This window comes from Anolis carolinensis, chromosome 1 (genome assembly GCF_035594765.1).
Source record: "Anolis carolinensis isolate JA03-04 chromosome 1, rAnoCar3.1.pri, whole genome shotgun sequence".
Lineage (NCBI taxonomy): Eukaryota > Metazoa > Chordata > Lepidosauria > Squamata > Dactyloidae > Anolis > Anolis carolinensis.
The window spans coordinates 265,429,925-265,451,487 of record NC_085841.1 but is presented as its reverse complement, the minus strand read 5'-3'; the positions used below and the strand labels follow the sequence as shown (position 1 = coordinate 265,451,487).

At 38.1% G+C, this 21,563-nt stretch overlaps 1 protein-coding gene across 17 annotated transcripts in view; it reads right to left on the bottom strand.

Annotated features, from left to right (window-relative positions):
- brsk2 (BR serine/threonine kinase 2) overlaps positions 1-21,563 on the bottom strand; it is a 496,678-nt gene that overhangs the window by 451,734 nt on the left and 23,381 nt on the right. The window contains exon 1 of one of the 17 annotated variants that reach the window (XM_062967614.1): positions 887-1,000. The exons of the other annotated variants lie outside the window; for them this stretch is intronic. Within the exon in view, the coding sequence (XP_062823684.1) occupies positions 887-935 (49 nt within the window). The 5' untranslated portion in view covers positions 936-1,000. Of the gene's footprint in view, positions 1-886; positions 1,001-21,563 lie in introns of those variants that run through there. 17 annotated transcript variants of the gene reach the window in all.

Here is a 21,563-nt window from a genome sequence, read left to right as displayed (position 1 = left end):
ACAGTAAAAAATCATGTCCTGTATATCTGCTCAGAATTAAAAGAAATTGATTACTGTAGGATTAAGCACGGACACATCTTCAGAGAGCCTTCAAAATAAACTCTTCGTATGAAAAAATGGCAGTGATGACAGTCACAGGAGAGAGAAAATTATACTCTCCTATTCAAGTACGGTAACAATCCACATTATGCACAGAAGCAAAGAAAATGCTCTGGGATCATGAGAACATGTTATACTAGAAAAAGAAAGAAGATTTTCCTCAAGTTACATTTATCATGCAACTCAACGAACCATCAGTACTGGGTAAATTAATTGTAAGAAAATTATTATTTGTAATTAGCCATTTTTAAATACTGAGATTTGCACCTAGATTTTCTGGTCCAAGAATTAAAAACTTCAGGGTGGCTACTCTAATAAAAATGCAACATTATAATAGCATGAAAGTATATGAGAAAAAGAAACAGTGAAAAATCAACAGAAAATACAACTTTTTTTAAAAAAAAATATCTATTTTGCCTTAAAATCAATAGTAATTGGTGACTTCCTTTTCATAGCAGTACTGAATCCACCCTTGGTTTTAATTTCAACTTTACATGAACTATCCAGAATGTTTCACTCTATCCCCAAAATAGGCTTAGCAGCTGTGATAGCTTCTTTAAAGTTTGGCCTAAAACCTATGGCAAATTACCTTGCCCTGCTGACACAGAAGCCATCTGCTGGCACTTCATATAGCATCACCCAACAAAGCGTGGTTCCAACACTTCAGTAGTGCCATGACATCTTGAGTGTAGTGTCCTCAGAGACAGTAAATAGCAAGAAAAAGGATGGCGGCAGTGCGCCTAAACCATGTCAGTAGTGAAATATAAATTTAAAACAACCAACTTACTCTCTGTGGTCTCTGAGGGAAGTACTACAGAGAAGAGATAAAGGTCCATCAAAGCAGTTGCCTTCTAGACTCTTGATCCAACAGCACTATCATGCGTCTTTGCATGCACCTCCCCTTTGATGCTTTCCCGCTGTGGCACTGTGGCACTGCAGAGTCCACTTCCTCTGGGATTGAGCAAGCAGAGAAAGCGAGGAGATCGTGAGTGAGTTCTGCTTCCCAGCTTTGCACAAATGACACAGTGATAAATATGTGCATCCCTTCTACAAGGGAATGCATGAGCTCCAAATGTAGAAAGCATTCAGATACAAAGGAGAAACATTTGGAAAGCATAGTTCATTTGTGTTTTCTCAATGTCTGTAAGGTAGAAACACTCCGGCATGTGGAAACTAACTCATCAGCATCAAAAGTGTCTAGCTTAGTCTTCTGTGTAGGTTGTCAGGTTATGGAAGAGCAGTCTTCTCTAACCTGGTTCCCTCCAGAGGTGTTTCCCAAGAAACCCCATTATCAGGCCTGGTAGACTGGCACACACAATGCGAAGTTGAAAGAAGCCTGATTTAGAGAGTTGTTGTATGTGGGGGAGCACTCACATATTACATTCCCTCAACTGTCTTCTGAAGCTGTCATCCTAGGAATTTCTGATTATTCATTTTACCTTAGCTTCTATATGCCCTAATTATCCATCTCATAGTACCAAGACATGCACGAGGTATATTACTCTACTGATTATACACTGCTTTATGACTACTAATTGTGTATGTTAATTTGCAAATATTCCTACATTTAGTGTCTACCCCACATTTTGAAGTTGAGAAATCCTGATATACATCAATATATAAATGTAGAAGGGGGCAAAAAAGGCTGTTATATCCTTTACACAACAGTTTATTGCTCTGCCAGTTTCCCGTCAGAGTGATCCATGTCATTCAAAATGATTAGACACCTATGCAACAAATGAGCCAAGAAACAAAATTAGTGTATAAATTCAGTCGCTTGCTGAGTCTGAAAAAAAAATAAGGAGGAGGTAATATTTGGCAATGTACTGGCAAAAATTATTCCTTACCCAGCTGGCTGTATGACAGCAAACCTGTGGGATTTCCTTCCAAAGTTACATTGAACCATTCCAAAAGACAATTTGTCAAACATTTTGACATGACATAAGGCTTTGCCTCTCTTTATTGTAAACCTATTTCCCAGATAATGCACTGGATTCAAAGCAAGAGAAATCCGAGAGAACCTCATTTCACCTTCTCACATCAATGCCATTCTCTGCTCCTTATATTTTAGCGCAGTACGTAAGCACTACAGTATCCAGCATATGCCTATCATGTTCACAATGAGCCAAACAGTTGATATATCAAGAAAGCCTATTGAAACAGGACAAAATGAAGTGTTTGCCTTCCTCCTTGCTCCTGCTGCATTATAGCCATTTCTCCCACCCTCATCTCCACAACAATTGTTGCTCTGCCAGTGTGATATAGCTTTCTTACCAACTCATAATTTGTCTCCTCTGCATTCTTGATCTTTTTCTTGCTTTCAGATTTAGCCATCTACTATCATCATAAAACAGCTCTGCTTGTCATCAAACATAGCAACAGCCATACAGAGAAGCAGAGCAGTCATGTATTTTCCTTCATTCGCCAAGTAAGTCTGCCTTACATCTATGATACAACTGCTGAAAATATGAGGCTTTGTATTATTTCAGTATTTTAATGTAATTACAGCTGAGGTCTGAAATACGTATATTTTCTAAGGATAAGATCTCAATCAATTCAATCAAAAATTGCTGCACAGGAGAGGAGCATATGGTGGCAATTTAAATTACTTTAGGCAAAATGTAGCTGTATTGTTCTGTTATATTTATTTATTTTGTGTCAAAAGCATTGCATAAATAAGTATAAAACTGATAAAAATAGAGGGAACACAATCAGTTAAATAATTGTTGACCAAAAATGGGTAAAAGCAACCACATTGTCTGTGGTTTTAAACAATTCTTCCTCTGTACATGAGGCAGGGCATTGTGGACAATCATAAAGATGCGGAGTTATTTGTTCTGCCCCACAGTCACACAAGGTGGAGGATTCTTCTAGGTAGTGCCATTTTGCCAGGTTGTCTTTTGATCTGCCCACTCCACGTCTGAGTCTGTTCAGGGACTTCCAAGTTGTCCATTCTTGGTTTGGGGGACCAGTTGGGATTTCCCAGTTTAGCTGCCCAGAGAGATACTCTTGCTGTTGCTGGGAGAACATTAAGAGGAGTAGTGGTTCTCATGAAGTTTTTCCTTGATTTGAGTCTACTGGGAAGAAGCTGATAGCCATGCAGAGGATGGCTTTCGCAGTGTTCAATCTTATTTCTCTCATTTAGCAGCAACTTCCCATTGTACATCGGGGGAGACAATGCCAGCTAGCTTGTAGTTTATCAACAGGTGTGAGTTTAAGACATCCTGTGATTATTCTGCATGTTTCGTTCAGTGCTATGTTCTGTTATATAGCAGGGTAATAGTGTATCCCCCAAGATGCTGTTGTGTCCTCACGTCTTTGTCTCTAGACAAACTAAACAATTTAGTGCCATATTTTCCCTGTCTGCATTCACCCTGCAGTGACCCCTTTAATGCCACATACATCACACATATTTTGGTGAAATTGCCATAACTGGTCATATAGTTCACTCTGGTGAACTCAGCTTCCTGTTAGGGGGCTGTGTGCATTTCCAATCCTTCACCTTATTTTTGGCCACACTGCCATGGTCACTCTACTTTTTGTTGCTGTAGTTTCTATCATTCATGCAAATATATGTATTTTCTGTTAAGTGGGGGTACAGTAATGCTAATACACTGATATGAAACCCAGAAAAGTGCCACTTCCTGGCAAGAACAAGAATGATCACATTCCAACAACGAGCTCTGCTCACCACTAACTCTTCCTTGCAACTCTACAGCAAAGATCAGTAACATGCCAAAAACAAATCTGGATTTTCTGTAAAACTGCAAGGTACAAAGCCTAAAGAATTGCAATGCCATTTCTGTAAAATGAAACACTGCTTATATAAAAAGGAACTATGCCATTTCCTCAAATGGTTTCTCCATACAGGCTGCTTTCACCAAGATTTTCTAGGCCCCATGAATATGGTAAATCAGGTCTTCCCTTTATGGTTATGGTGGGAAACAGCCCCAGCCTATGACAGAAATTGCTGCAGTTTTTTCATGTATACTCTAAATTAAGTGCATGGCAGTTGACCTATACTCATGTTGAAAAGTAATGTTAAACATAGCCATGTCTACAAGACAATAGTTACATCCTTCAGAGGCAGCTAGTAGAACACGCAACTGAAAAAGTCCCATATTTGTAAATGCCACCATTCACAGTGAGAAGCGATGACAGCCTGATTTAGTCCAGCTTCTACAAATGAGTTGCAAACATTTATGAGATTGTCAGAGATTGTATCAATGGAGCTTTTAAAGGCTGCATTGTGGCGTTCTGAATGACCTTTTCCTCTCTCTTTGATGGTTCTTGTTATTTCTGACTGATGAAAATCCACCACAAAACTTGGGAAAGTGTGCGCAACACAAATTTAGAATTCCTTTTCTTAAGGAAAGTATTTTTTCATTATTTTGAAGGAAACAGTGTGCTCTGGAATGGAAGTCAGAGAAATGGAAAAATATGCCATAAGCATGGGTTTGTCAAAAACTGCAAATATACTCCACTCACAAGAGAAAATCTCAGAAAAATAGTTATTACCTATGTTTTTATAGCAAGCAAAAAGTCACTAGTAGAGTTTGCATGCTAAAGTCCCAATTTTCCTACTCACTCCTACTACACCTCCCAAATATGCATGCAGCCCAGTCCAGCCCTTTTCCCAAATCCCTTATCAGAATTTTCCCAGGAGAAGTGTTTCCAGAGATCCAGGTGTAGCGGTGCTTTCTGTCCTCAAACTGTCCAGGGAAGATTTATGGTGTTTTCCCAAACATCAGAAACCCATCCTGACAGGGTATAAAATAAGCAAAGGCACTGAGATCTTTCCTTTCTGTTCCTCTGTCCACACTAAGAGTTTTTGTTTTTCGGAGTTATATATTGGATGCCTCAAAACATGTCAAAGAATGGCAGTGACAATCCCTCTGAGAACAGTGGGCTTTCCACATATCTCACTGATTCATAAAATCAATATATTATGGAGTAGTCAAGAGGTTAAGCTGCATCACACTGTTTTCCAAGGATCAAGCTGCAAGCAATGAGGTCTTTTGTAGATAGCCAAAGATCTTTTCAAATACAGGTGTATAAATCATGTGGAAAATAAATCTGGCAGAAGAGCAGAAAATGTTATATGGTTAAATGGCAATATATTTTTTAAACAAAACAATTCAGTTTAGTTATTTTTAAAACCATTGCTTTAGTGCCTTCAGCATAGTAGATGCTGGACAGTTCCTTTCAGCAGCTACACAAAGAATAATTGTTCTCTCTAGCGTATTGCTTCCTGTGCCCCCCAAAAAGAGTAGAAAGATTATTTCTATTGGGTCCTGAACAGTATGGGAGAAATTGAAGTATGACAAATCATGTGAAGGTAAGCCATGTATAAACTGGTAAGGTCAGTACTTAAAATCATTACTTGAAATGTGTAGTATGTGCCTTCAAGTCTCCTCTTGACTTATGGCAACCCATGAATTTCATAGGGCTTTCTTAGACAAAGAACACTCAGACGTAGATATGCAAGCTCTTTTCTCTGAAATATAACATACAGCACCTGCTATTAATTGGCAACCTGCTATCTAGGTACTAACCACTCCGCATAGCTTCTAAGATCAGATAGGATCTGGGCTTTGGGGATATTTGGGGCACTTGAAATACAGGATTGTCATTTTTTAAGTGTTAGTCACCATACCTGAACATTTTTATTCCATGCACAAAGGTATTCCCAACACTGTAAAAATAGCCATAAACATTGGCCACATAAAGGGAACACCTGCTGTAAAAAGTGGAAGAAGCAGTGAAGCTTACTTAACCAAGTGCTATTTCAGTTGATATTGCAATGCAGCCCATTACCTTCCATCAAAGAAGGAGATCTAAACAATTCATCTGGAACTAGCTTTGTTGCATGCTTTAAAAAGACCAGTACAATAGAGTCTCACTTATCTAAGCTTCACTTATCCAAGCTTCTGGATTATCCAAGCCATTTTTATAGTCAATGTTTTAAATATATCGTGATATTTTGGTGCTAAATTCGTAAATACAGTAATTACAACGTAATATTACTGCGCATTGAACTACTTTTTCTGTCAAATTTGTTGTATAACATGATGTTTTGGTGCTTAATTTGTAAAATCATAACCTAATTTGATGTTTAATAGGCTTTTCCTTAATCCCTCCTTATTATCCAAGATATTCGCTTATCCAAGCTTCTGCAGGTCCATTTAGCTTGGATAAGTGAGACTCTACTGTAGTTCCAATTACAAATCGTATGAAATGGAAGTTATTTAATGGAGAAAACTAGGTAAACATAGAGATGTCCATGTCTCTTATTTCTGATTACTATGTATATAGATGGCAGTTCAGTGTGTTAAATCTGCTCTTCCAAACAGTTACTCCCATCCATTATTACTTAGGAGGTGAGCATTATTGTTGCCTCAAGTATACTCATTAGTGCTTTCACTCTGGGAAGCTCCATTCTCTTGTGAAAAATGAACAAGGCAAAAACTCATACAAGTAGCAAAGTTGGGCTAAGCAATCTGTTATCCACCTTGTTTTGGCAGACAGAGAATATTACCCCTAAAGAAACTTTAAAAAATGAGAAAATTAAAATATTAATTTAAAGATATATTATTAATGAGACAACGCAGAACAACTGTTCTGAACTAAGAAACAATGAAGGAGAGGTGACGCCAGAGACAGAAAAGTCAAAAGAAGCAATGATGATTGATTGAATTTTATGTAAAACACCATACAAAAGATGAAAGTCATTTATATGTATTTTATCACCATTTTCTTTTTCTTTCTTTCTTCAATAGTTTCTTATATTTTTTCTATTTATATATATACAAAGAAGAAAGTGTAATCTCCTTTCGTTGTTGGATACTGTCTTTTCTCTTTCTATCCTTTCATTTAGGTGTGTAAATTGGTAATTGTTGAATTCTATAAAAATTATGTTTTTTAAAAAAGAAGTGAATCCTGAATTACATACAGTTCTCACAGTTTATACCAAGCTCCTGAGGATACTCTTTAATTTGATTTACCATAGATGAGGTTAAAGCGTTGTACTTGTACAACTACTAGTAACATGCTTTTAAGTCAGGAAACTCAAGCTGTGTCCAAAGCAGAGGATCTTTTCAGTTTTGCACACTAAAGAACAAATTAGATCATTTTCATTCTATTTGTTTTGGGGAAAGTCCTCTCCCAGCAATCAATGTTTTTTAAAAATAATTTCTTAGATTTCAGCTATGTTCTGGTTTTGTACAAACTTCATCCCTCAGTTCCCACAATTCCTAACAGCCATTTGGATTTCTGGGAGTTGAAGTCCAAAACACCTAGAGGGAAGAAGTTTGCCCATGCCTGGCCTTGAACATGGTTTGAGTGGAAGACCCAGTTCAACCATGAAAATCAAACGCTCTTACTACGCCCAACCTGCCTTAGGGTCACCATAAGTTGGAAATAATTTCAATGCCCACAACAAGAAACAGGTAGCAAGCCTTATTTCTCAATCTTACTTTTCTTCCACATTTCTTCTCTATCCAACCCCTTGTTTCTCTTTTGATTTCAGTGTTATCTGGAAACCTCCGAAAATACACTGCTGTATATTTGCTCTACAGTCCTCTGCTGAAGTGACCCTTGTAACTCAGAAGGCTCTAGGAACCTGTGAATCTATAATGTTCTCAATTAAACATCACACACAACTTAAATAACCTTTACGATCTGGCAAGCCCTTTTCATTCCCTACCATTCTCAGAAGAGGAGTTCTTTTTTCTCCTCCATCCCGAAAAGGGGTAGTATCTGTGACATCATTTATTCCCTTTCAAATTTCTCCTTTCTCAACCAATGTACAATTTTCTTGATGTGCACTGCTTCAGATTGCATGTCACTATATTTTGACTTTTCCCTACTGTGGTTGGTTGTCCTTCATGTCCATCTAATTTCTTAGTAGCCTCAAACACTCCTTTCTGGAGTTAAATGCTGCATATCCTTTGTACTTTATGCTGTTCTATTCCACTCATCCTTTCTTTTCCCTTAGTTTTCAGTGCTTTTTGTTAATCCAATTTTGTTAATCCAACAAAGCTGAGCACTGTTTTTATAGTTCATATCTCTATTCCATATCAAAGCTGCATATTAATCATTCTTTCTCTCTGTTACATAATAAAGCATATATTGTTTTAATCCAGGCTTTGGTTGGTGTTATACTGCTAATTTTTCTCTATTATAGATGTCAACAGCAACATATAATACCACCTTTTGGGCCACTATGACTGTAGAACAGTGGTTTCCAACTTCTTGGTCCTTCAGGCATTTTAAACCTCATCTCCCAGAATTCCAGGCAATTAGCCAAGATGTCTGGGCTTCTAGGAGCTAAAGTCCAAAACACCTGGAGGACCAAATATTGGGAATTGGGATGAGTGTCTTCAAATCTCCTGTTGAGTTATGGCAACCCAATGAATTTCATAAGGTTTCTCAGATAGTTTTGCCACTTTAATGGCAACAAACTTTAATCCAATATTTGTTGGCAATCTCCCATCTATATACTAACCAGGGCTGACTCTGCTTAGCTTCCAAGATCAAAAGAGCTCTAATGCCTTTAGGGTGTTTAGGCCAAAAGCTGTGAATGCACATGAACGAATGCAATGTGTATGTGTATGATCAAACATGCACGTTGACATCACAAAAGGCTTTTCCTCCAGGACCAACTGTCTAAAAAGGAAGCTTCCTATGGTGGCAGCCAAGAAAAGCTCATGAAAGACCTGACATTAAATGGACAACTCCCAAGCTGAATGTTTTATACTGCCAATCTAATCACAATCAGATGAACTGTGAGGCTAAACAGGATGTCCTATCACACACTGTCTTTATCAGAGGAAGGACAGAGAGCAAATGTGATCAGCACAAATCATATCATTCCTACTGCCATGGTAAAGCAAGGGATATTTTCAATCTCTAAAATCTATACACATAATAAAAGTGAAAATGTGTATGTGCATATGTGGAGGAGGTGTCCACTTACACAAACAGTCTCCTACCTCCACAGTTAGAGTTCCCACAGAGCAGGAGACAGTAATGGCCCTGCCTCCACTGACATGCAGGTTATGATGAGCGCCATGAACATGTAGCCCAAAACCTGCCAGTGTCCTCCACAAACACCATTCTGCCCCCCACCCAAGTGAAGGCTTTCATGCGAGGACAATTTCATCTTAGATATACTGTTTTTTCTCCAGAATGGACATCCCAAGGTTCCTTAATTTGCATGACTCTGCCCACTCCCTCTACCTTAACCCTTAATCCTTTCCTACCTTTCCTTTCCTATGGCACACAGTTAACAGAGGAATTGATCAGCAACTGAACAAGAAGTTTGGGGAGAATTCACAATTATTTACAAGAGTTGTACTTGGCCTACATCCAGAGAGCACTGTTAACCGAACCAACGATGGATCTGGACCAAATTTGCCATGGATAATGGGACTAGCAGCACCTTCACTGATACTGTGCCCCCCACCAACAATGGACTGAGACCAAACTTAGCACAGAGAAGTGCCATGACTAACTGAATATACTGCAGGGGTTGGTGGGAATGGGCCATGATTTTGGGAGTTAGAGTTCACCTGCATCCAGAAAGCACTGAATCCAGCTGATGTCAGATCTGGAGCAAACCTGGCACACAGACAGAGCTGGCACTAGGTATTTTTCAAGTGTAGGCGAACAGAATTTTGGCGCCCCCACCCCCAAACCCAATCACTGAAAAATAAAATCATTGGATAAGCAAAAATGTTGGATAATAAGGAGGGATTAAGGAAAGGCCTATTAAATATCAAATTACATTAAAATTTTACAAATTAAGCATCAAAACATCATGTTTTACAACAAAACAGAAAAAGCAGTCTCGACTGTGCCCCCGTATGTTTTGTGCCCCAAGCGACCGCTTAATTCGCCTCATTGTTGGACCGGTTCTGCACACAGACCCAACATGGCCAACTGTGCATATGGGCCTGGTTTGGGGGTGATTGACCTTGGATCTGGGAGTTGTAGTTCACCTTATCCAGAGAGCCCTGAACCCAGCCGACGACAAATCTGGACTAAACTTCAGAGATATTACCTAACATCCCAAAACAAACAATGCCTTCTTCTAACCCTGGCACCGCTGGGTCCCCAAGCTAGTTATTAATAAATCTAACAAAACAGAACCTTTGACTTTAAGAGAGTAAATGGAAGACAAAATTGTCTGAGACAGGAAGCACACTGACATTTTTTTCAAACTCCCAGGCACTAAGTAAAATGGTTATTGTGCAGTGTGTTCATTTGAGCACACCAAGATACCAACTTGTATCTTCCTACTCCTTCCCACTGCGTTACAGGAGCGCAATTTCCATGATCAGACAACCATTCCCTGAACAGCTGGACAAGGCTGGCTGATTTCACAGCAATCAGTGATCACTGACCCCATCATCATCTCTTTCAAACTGGAGCTACCAAAAAAATATATATAATCAGCTTGAGGGGGATGAAAACAAAATCTTCCATCTGTTCACATTTTCCTCTCTGGAAATATGTGTTTTATATGGGCTGATACTTTTTTGGGAAACAGCAGGAGAATCACCACATTCAATGATTTCACGGCTGCACTGATTTTTTTATAACTCAACTGCTGCCTGGAGGGAAACATATATGGTCATAGGAAGTTGCTTTATACAGAACAAGATCATTTGGTTAAGATAACTCAGTACTGTCTACTCTGCCAACAATTCTTTAAGGTTTCAGGCTTTCCAAAGAGTAGATTAATGTGTGGGGGAATGCCTCACAAAATATTTCTAGCATAGCAAAGAGGGAGACCTTGGAAACTGCTCTCATGTAGAACTCTTACAATTACTGTGTTTGTATTACCTTGGCCACTTTTTCTACCTTTTTTAAAAAAAAATTTGGGTGCCTAAACAGTATTTCAGTGAGCTAGCATGGTATAATGCTTTGAGTGTTGGGCTACAATTGTGAATAACATGTTTTGAATCCCCTAGGTGAAGGGAACTCACTGTCTGTCTGTCAACCTGTCATACTCTCTCAGCCTCAGATAAAAACAAAAGCAAACGCTCTGACAAAACTTGCAAAGAGGCCCCTGTGATAGGTTCAGTTTAAGGTCACCATAACTGAAAGCAAGTTCAAGGCACACAGCAGCAAACTATATTTATAGATACACAATAGAAATTTAATTTGCAACAATGTTAGAAATTTGAGAACTGAGGAAAAATTTCATGGAGTAACAGAATTCTTATAGGGGCCAAAAATTTCATTCTGCCCCCTTTCCATAACCACAACCCTGGGCTTTCCTGTCATATACCATACAAGATCCTTTAAACAAAAAGGGATACAACCTTTGGCACGTACACTATATGGTCTGTCACCAAATTTATTTTCATGACAATTCTAGTATTGTAGGACTTGCATTTACACACAAAGTGGAACAAAACAAGAGCACATTTATATGGACAAAGGACAGAATGTTTTTTGTTAACAGAAATTAAAACATACAAGAACTTTATTACATATATCACTGGATTTCTAAAGTGAGGGGTGCTGGAGCTTGCTGTTTTCTTCTTATAGTAGCCCCAGCAGGTATGCCTCTGCAGTGCACCATAATCCTAGATGTAGCAGTGCTAGTCATGGCTTTCTCAGGCTGCAACACTATTATGCACTCATTTGGGAGTAAGTCTTGTAGAACTCAAAAAGTGTCACCTCTACATGTATGATTCAGAATGCACTGTAAAAGTATGTGCACCTTTTATATATGGTACACTGTTATCTTCCCTAGAGAACATATTAATAGAGCAGATAAGATACATATACATAGGATACCATCAAATTCTCAACACAGAAAAGACATTTAAAATACTACAATTTGATTTCTACTTATGCATTTTAGGCTTAATTCTTAAAAATAAGAATAGACACAGATGTTAAAGAGAGCTCCACATCTACCTTTGTTATGCTGAACGAATCCATGGAAATGTATTTGGCTTAAGCTTCTGATGGAGAGGTTAGGCCCTTCCCATGGTAGGTCCATGATCCAACTCTTGACAACACCTGACATTAACAGTTGGACGCTGAAGCACCTCCCTACTTGCACCTCAAGATAAGTGTGTGTGTGTGTGTGTGTGTGTGTGTGTGTGTGTGAAGTGAACTGCAGTTAGCATCCCGAGAAACTCCCGTTTCTGTGCCTTGCACAGATCAATGGCTGTTTTAGTTGTTAAAAAAGATCAGAAATACATCCATGAGTCTTCACAGTCTCTCATTTGGTCTGACTATAAGAATACCTAATAATCTAATAGCTCTTCATAAAAGCCATCATCCATATCTCTAACAAAGTTAAGTATCAAACTTGCATTTGCTTGCATCCCTATTTCTTCCCTCTTTCCTCCCAACACTCTCTTCTCTCATCCAATATTAAAATGTCAGTTATAAGCTCAAAATATGAATCTATGTTTTCCCTATATTATTCTGAAAATGGAAGGCACTAACCAAACACATGAGGGATCTACCAATGATACATTGTGGGGAAATTGAGGTAACATGCTTTGCCTATGAAGGAGATGAGATGCAAGGTCAGAAAAACCTCAAGGCTAGTCACTTTGCCTAACTAACTAATTAGACTAACTATACAAACAGCAAGTGAGATGGCTATAACTCAAAGTACCAATAATAGAAGAACAAATAGAGTCAAGTTACCGGGAAGCTAAAAAAGGAAACATGCTAAATGTATTTATTTACTACATTTATATCCTATCCTTCTCACCCTGAAGGGGACTCAGAGTGGCCTTACAAAAAGGCAATAATTTGATGCCATAAACATACATTAAAACCAAAAAAATCAAAACATCAATATTAAAATCAGTTATTAAAATAATGTCGTCCAAAGGTGTTATTAACACGTAAAAGACTCTTTTAATAACACCTTTTAGTATTATTATGTTATCTCTTCTAATAATAGAAAAAAGAATTGGTTATGACTATGAAGCAAAATGAGAATAAGTGATTGCTGATCGCCTATCCTAGTTTGGTATACACAGAGATTGAAAATAATTTGTTCAAGTAATATTAGTTAACTTTCTCTCACTCAAGCTTCTTGAATTAATTTGTTGGTTATCAAGCACTTGCTATCAGAACTTAAAAGCAATTAGATAATTTAACTAGTCATTGGTTAACTCATTTTGTCCTTTCAAAAAGGACTAACAAGATTTTTTTAAAATGGCAATCAATATTCCTATAATTCAATAAATAAAAGTTTTGACCTTTTCAATCATTGCTGAAAGTGAAAGGCCTTTAACAGTTGGACAACACAGTTGTTGTTATGTGCCGACCCTAGGTGAGCCTATCATGGGATTTCCTCTGCAAAATTGATTCCGAGAAGGGTTTTCTTAGCCTTTCCCTGAGTCAAAGGAGTGTGGTTTGTCCAAGGTCTTCCAGTGAGTTTCCATTGCTGAGTGAGGATTTGAACTCTAGCCCTTAGTCACAGTCAAATGCTCAAAGCACTGCACAACACTGTTTCTCTTGGACAGCACTAGAGTTGTTGAAAATAGGTTTTCATGAACCCTTGGAGCTTGTATATGTGTTTTAACATTGATTTTTTTTTTGGTAGGCCAAGTTATCCTGAAGGTGCATTTCAGCAAGAAAAAAAATCTGCTGTTTTGCACCTATTGGTCATGGAACTTGATGTGTCTATATGCTTTCAAGTCACATATCAGCTTATAGTGATCCCATGAATTCAATAGTTTTTTTAGCCAAGGAATATTCAGAAGTGGCTTTGCAAGTTCCATTCTCTGAAACATCTCCTGGTGCTCACTGGCGTTTTCTCATCCAAGAACTAACCAGGGCTGACCCAGTGCTTACCTTCCAAAATCAGATGGGATCTGATGCCTTTAGACCTCCCAGGTCACATTTGAGTAAAAGTTAAAGAATGCGATTCAAAAGTGAAGAAAAATGTTCTGCAAAATATGAGAAGTACTCAACATATTTCTGATTAAGAATTCTTCATCTTTAACTAACTAATCTTTGTAATGTTTTTCTTATTGTTACTTCATGGAATGTGTTCTCTAAGCAGAATGATACATCTCTGCTTATTCTACTTTTCCAATTCAGACAAACAACTCATGGTGTTTGAATTGTGATTGAACAGAATATTTGTTGGAGGAAATAGGTTGAGGGCAAAAGAAGAGTGATGAGGATCGGTGAGAAAACAACTGAACAGGTTGCTATATCCCATGGTTTATGGCGGCCTTTTCCAAGCTGGCAGTTTCTAGGCTACAAATCACACTACAAATATGCATATTCCCAGTCATTTGTAGTTTAATACATCTGGAAGGTGTCCAGTTCAGAAATGCAAACAGAAAGAGCATTTATGAAGAAGTCAGTAACAGAATGTACTACTAGGTCAACAGTGACAACTCATATGCCATTCTCTACAACTACTTTCATTTTGAAAACTAACAAATTAAGTAAAGGAATGTGGCTCCATGAAATAACCCATTTAAGCTCTTAATCTTAAGAAAAGCAAATCAGTCCCTCCACTTCTAATGCTCCAATTCAACAAATTAATTTTGAAGTTGAGCATTCCAAGTTCTAGATAAACTGGACTTTTTAAATTTTAGGTCTGAGGAACTAGTTATTTCCGTCTATAAAACCACACATCAGGTTAATGTGTGCTTGAAATGTAGAGCAAAGTTTTAGAGCAGGCCTGAAAGGGTTATAGAATAAAACTGATTCCTTCCTGTAGCCCAAGAAAATTCTCAGTGCATCGGTGATTAATCTGACAGGCTGTGTCATCTCATAAAGGGTGAAATTTACCCAACCGCTGCAGGCCAACACAAGTCCAATGTATCACTTAAGTACCGCTTAAGCCCTCAAGATAGGGTCATAGCAGAGTTAGGTGGATAGGCAACATAACAGAAGATGATGTTTGGTCTTGAAAATTACAGAATAGTGCTCTACCAAAAAAAAAAAAAGCCCCCAAACCCACAAGCTTCATGACCACTTAAATAAATATGTTTGGCTGTAAAATAATGCATAGCTACTCATCACAATCAAGGGAATTCCAAGGTACAGACGTATGTATCACCATTTGAAACTCAAATCAATGAGAACATTTCAGCTTGTGAGAGCCATAGATTTGTATTTTTCAATTTTTCGGTGTTTTTTAAATTTAATTACAAAGAAAGTGGAAAAACAGAAAGAGGGAGGAAAGAGGACAAGTCTCCTTGAGGTGAATGTCTTTAAAATTCATATAGATCATGAATTTAATGTGGGTAAAGCAATGGTGCCACAGTGTGTTAAAGTGCTGAGCTGCTGAACTTGCAGACCAAAAGGTCCTAGGTTCAAATCCCAGGAACAGAATGAGAGCCCGCTGTTAGCCCCAGTTTTTTTTTAACTTCTAAGATCAATAGGTACCGCTCCGGTGGGAAGGTAACAGCGCTCCATGCAGTCATGCCAGCCACATGACCTGGAGATGTCTATGGACAACGCCGGCTCTTCGGCTTAGAAATGGAGATGAGCACCAACCCCCAGAGTCGGTCACAACTGGACTTAATATCAGGAAAAACCTTTACCTTTACCTTATTAAAGCAATGATATATTTTTCCCATTGACCAATAGATAATAGGCTGGGCTGTGGCGCAGGCTGGTTAGCAGCCAGCTGCAACAAATCACTCTGACCAAGAGGTCATGAGTTCGAGGCCAGCCTGTGCCTGTGTTTGTTTCTGTCTCTGTTCTATGTTATGGCATTTAATGTTTGCCTTATATGTGTGCAATGTGATCTGCCCTGAGTCCCCTTCGGGGTGAGAAGGGCAGAATATAAATACTGTAAATAAATAAATAGATAGATAAAATTATTTATACCCTGCCCCCTCTCCCTGAAAGTACTCGTGGCGGCTTACAACAATTAACATATACAGAAAATAATATAAATAAACAAACAACAGTAAAAAATTAATGCTACATAAAATTAAAATTATATACTAATAAAAACATTAATAAATAACAGTTTAAAAGCTATTTACCCTCTAAAAACAATTTAAAAATATAAACATCATTTAAACCAGTCCGTTCCTGTTGTCAAAATATCTAGCATTATGTACTAATAGTCATTCAAGTCATGACTGATAATTAAGTAACACTTTAGCTATTATCAAAAGCTTGCTTAAATAGCCAGTTTTTAACTCCTTCCTGAATGTTTACTTTTCCAAATCTAGAATAAAAGTCTTTTAGCCACAGTTAGAGTCCACTGAACCCAGATTTGTTCACCAATTCTTAAATTCCATATCTCAAAAGTGAACATATGTTTTTATAGATGCCAGCTTCGAGAAAGAATATATCTGGAACTACAGTTTGCTTATATTAATATGAATGTCTAGCTTATGTTCCCACTCTATGTACTTTCCTCTTTTTTCTTCCTTTTTTTGTTTCATGCAAATAATTATGAAAAATATTGTGTACAAAATTACCTTCAGCTATGAAACACAAATTAATTTTGAGTTTTTATTTGAGTCCCATTTCCAAGATATGTCCAAAATTTGAAAATCTGGGGGGGGGGGGGAATCTGAAATCTAAAACAGAAATCCCAAGCATTTCGGATAAGGGATATTTAACTTGTATTCTATATAAGATATGTTTTAGAATTTGTAATGAAAGCAACAAGCCTTTCCCCTTTCCCTTAACTGTAAAAGGTCTGGTTTGAAAGAAAATTGATTTATCCCTTGGTATGCCATGTACCAGCAGTATGCTGCCACCAGGACAACAGGTTATCAATAAATAAATGAGTTTTTTTAAAAATAGAACTACATCACAGTCAAGGAAAATACATTTTAGGAAACTCCAGTGAGTATCAGTGTGGTAACCAAGTGAATCAACGTCAAATGAAGGACTTTCCTTTTACCCCCGAGGACTCAGTTCTAATAAGAAATTGAACCAGTGACCTTCATTTCCTCCATATTTTCCACTTCCCACAGTACAATCATTGACATCCTGATTGGTTTGGGGTCTTCAAATATTTTAAAAGGTAGAAATTCTCCTCTGCATGACTTCCAATGTGATAAGTAAGGAAAGGTTTTCCCCTGACGTTAAGTCCAGTCGTGATCGACTCTGGGGGTTGGTGCTCATCTCCATTTCTAAGCCGAAGAGCCAGCGTTGTCCGTAGACACCTCCAAGGTCATGTGGCTGGCATGACTACATGGAGTGCTGTTACCTTCCCGCCGGAGCAGTACCTATTGATCTACTCCCATTTGCATGTTTTCGAACTGCTAGGTTGGCAGGAGCTGGGGCTAACAGCGGGCGCTCATTCCCCTCCCGGGATTTGAACCTGGCACCTTTTGGTCCGCAAGTTCAGCAGCTCAGTACTTTAATGCACTGTGCCACCAGGGGCCCTATGTGATAGAGATTATAAAATGAACAATAACCTAGAATGCCATAAATAACTTGATTTGTGCTGTATATTCAATAGATTTTTAAGCCTTTGTATTTGGTGATATGTTTGAGATAGATGATTAGACAAGATCTAATTGTCCTGAGGACAATGCAGAGACCTTGTTTTATTCTCACTTTATCACCTTCCAAATACAAGACAATTTCGTGGAATTTATTGTTAAAAACCATGCCAACAGAGAAACCTCAAAGAAATAGAAAACCTAATATTCATGTAGATGTCTTTAAACAGAACTTGCATAAAGAGTACCAGTGTCTGAAAGAACAGTAGAGTCAGCCTCCTTCTTGCCTTCCTTGTGCACTTGCAGGTCTCTTATCTCATGATGTTTGAAGGTAGAAAACTAGGCCACACTGATTAAGAATTGTATTGAGCAAGGCAATTCTTATATGACTTCTGTTGTCTAATTTCACATTGCTCAAGCAAGGAGACAATCCATGTCAATGATCTAAATATGTACGATTGATTAGGATCTAGCCAGCATCTCTGCCACAGAACAAAATGATCCTTCCTCTTCTGTTTGGAGGTCACCATAATATGAGTAATATGAATAATTGATGTTTGCAAAGAGAAAAGCTTGCCTCTGTGCAAGAACCTTGTCTAAGTGTACTCTTGAAAAGAGATTGGCATTTTTTTGTTCTGCTTCAGCTTGCCTTCTTTAGAAATCAGTACACTACTTCTCCAGTAACTACACTTTATAAAGATGCCACAAATAGGAATGCAAGTTGTGATACACAACTCACGTGTACCACAACTGTGTCCAATTCTGGGCACCACAATTGAAGGGAGATGTTTACAAGCTGGAATGTGTCCAGAGGGCAACTAAAATGATCAAGGGTCTGGAGAACAAGCCCTATAAGGAGCGGCTTAAAGAACTGGGCATGTTTAGCCTGCCAGAGAGAAAGCTGACAAGAGACATGAAAGCCATGTATAAATATGTGAGGGGGAGTTATAGGTAGAAGGGAGCAAGCTTGTTTTCTGCTGCCCTGGAGACTAGGACACGGAACAATGGCTTTAAACTACAGGAAATGATATTCCACCTGAACATTAGGAAGAACTTCCACACTGTGATAGCTGTTCAGCAGTGGAACTCTCTGCCCCGGAATGTGGTGGATGCTCCTTCTTTGGAGGCTTTTAAGAAGAGGCAGGATGGCCATATGTCTTGGGTGCTTTGAATGTGATTTCCTGCTTCTTGGCAGGGGGTTGGATGACCCATGAGGTTTCTTCCAACTCTATTATTCTATGATTCATAGCACAAGTAGCAATTAAAGCACCTGCTGAAACACTACATCATTTTCAAAGGCAGCTTAAACAGTCTTCTGGAGGATGTCATTTTTCCAGCCCTATCATGCCAAAAGTTCCTTGATTCCACTGGATCTTCTGAGAGACTTGGGAATCATGCCCAGGCTGGGAAGTAACCATGGGGAAAAGAGCAAAAACAAAGTAAACGAGAAAGCCATTTTCACTCATTGATCCAACAATGTTGGTGTCGGGAATAAAGGCCTCATAGCTGCTGGGACTGGTGAGAAAAGGTCTGCCATACTGCTAAGATGGTTTCAAACATAAATCAGTATCTGCTGACAGGACAAGCAGCAGTATGCATTTCTTTTACTACCAGAATTTAAAGTGAATTCATTTCCACTTAAGATTTTTTCACAGGCGTGCATATATAATCCAGGTTGTTGTTGTTGTTGCTGCTGCTGCTGCTGCTGCTGCTGCTGCTGCTATTATTATTATTATTATTATTATTATTATTATTATTATTATTTCATCAGAATTTTCCCTCAAATACAGTCATCAGGTGGGTTATGTGGGTTGGGCAGCTATAGTCCAAAATGTAACATTTTCAAACTCTGATAATCTCTATTAGCTATTTAACAGTGTGTCCAAGATCTGTATAAGAAAGTAAAGAACACATGGAACCTTTTAGAGGATCTACCCTTGTATATTTAAATTTGACTTGTACAAGACTTTGATTAATTGCAGATCAGTTTTGATTTCAGTAAAAGAATTTCAGGGCACTTGGGCATTAAAAAAAGATATTTATGGTGACAAATTATGAGCAGGTCTCATGGTAAAACTCCCATTCAACAGCCCTTTCCATCAAAGGGATGGAAAGGTCCCACTGTGTGAGGTCAATGATCAAAGTCTTCTTGGTTTGCAAATGAACCCTTCATATCACAAAACTTCAAAAGAGAACAGGTGGGTAGGGCTTGCTGTGTCCCACCAGGACAAGTGTCAGGAGGATCACATTATCACAGCTGTTCAGATAGAGGCAGGGAAAGAATGGTAGGGGAGCATACAATCATACATTAGAAAAACACATAGAGAGGGGTATTTTTATTTTTTTCAAAAAAGGAAAAGAACATTAAGGATGCAAGATTATGCAAAATGGATGAAAACTGTACTTCAAAGGCATGGTTATCACACACAATGAAGGAGAGTTTAATGAGAACCAAGTCAGTTCTGTTGCAGACATGGCAAAAAGAAACACTTCAATGATGACCCTCCACCTGGGTTACTCTAAACCAGGGAAAAGAGCAGCCAGAGTTTTGAAGCTTTAATTTTTCATACATATTCCTGGTACAAGTTTGGGGATGGTGGGGGAAACGTTTCTATTTCCAAAATGTGGGAAACAGGAATTTCCCAAAAGTTCATTCTTCATTGCCTATCCCTCCCATTCCTTATATCAATTCATTTTTTTATTTCTAAAAGATCCAATTAGAATAAGAAACAGAGCAATATGTTAAGGAGCCTATCTTTTCAGCCCCAGAAATGCTAGTTAATGCGTAATATTTCTACCACATGTCAGTTTCCACACTAACTTATTTATGTCTAGAAGAAATGTCTTTATTTCCTCTTTTCACCTCACCCTTTTGCTTAAACAAACACATCAAAGATCCTGTTTTTGATAAACATGTTCTCACATTGTTGTTTAACTTTACATGAACCTGATCTTCTTGCATTTACCTATTTATAGTCAGTTACCAGTTGTCGTTACTTCCTTTGAGGTACTAATATTACTCCACAAGAAATAAAAACGAAACTGATAACCCAAGTTTCCAATAGTACTTCATATCAGTTGAATCCTTTTATTCCCATTCTACTGAAAAACACAAATGTACTGCTCCAGTTTTCAAAGTCTGAAACCATTCCATCACATATAGCCTCAATCTTTGCTTTCACTAGCCTTCGTGCCACTGTGTCACATTGATGTGTATGCTCTTGATTTACACCAAAGAAAACTGTAGACACAGAAACAAGAACTATTGTGTTGCTTAGGACTGGTGCCAGTGGCCAAGAAATCCATGTACTAACTGCCCTCAAAACAAACAAAATGGCTTGAGTCTTGAATACTTGAGGCAAATATGCTGCCTCAAACCCTATAGTGACTTCAGGAAAGATAGTCAATTTTTCCTTGAGTATATCACCCATAAACTTTGATTATATGATTCATACAGAGATACTTTTAGTGCTTGCTTCAGATTCATAACAACCCATTTGGAAAAATCCGATCAAGGTGGAAGTGGATGATACCACCTGAATTTGAAATCTTTACTCTCTTAAGCCTAACTCTAATTGCTATTCCCAATTAAAATGCCATGCACTGAATCAATGACAACTTGGTAAGTCAACACTTACATAAACTGAATTGCACATGAAACTTAACTGAAGATAAATTTTGTTGTTCCATGTATGCCTTTAATGTTGTCAAAATAGGTCACAATCAGAAGATCTTAGTTAATGTAAAAAATATTATTTAAGTGAGCTTCAAATATTCCTTTGTTTATCCAGAAACTACAGGTCAGCTTTTGGGAAATCTGAAATATCAGCAGTACTGCAACATAAAAAATAAGTGTTCAAAAGTTGCAGGAGTCTTTAAACGAAAGGAAGGGCCTTTGAATCAGATGTCTTCAATTCAAAGTAGTAATTCAGCTGTGGGGTGAACATTTCTGTAATTTGGAACTGTCTTAGATCCCAAATTCAAGTGTCTTCAATGCCAGCTGCAGACATATTTTGACGAGGGCTACCAGAGTGAACT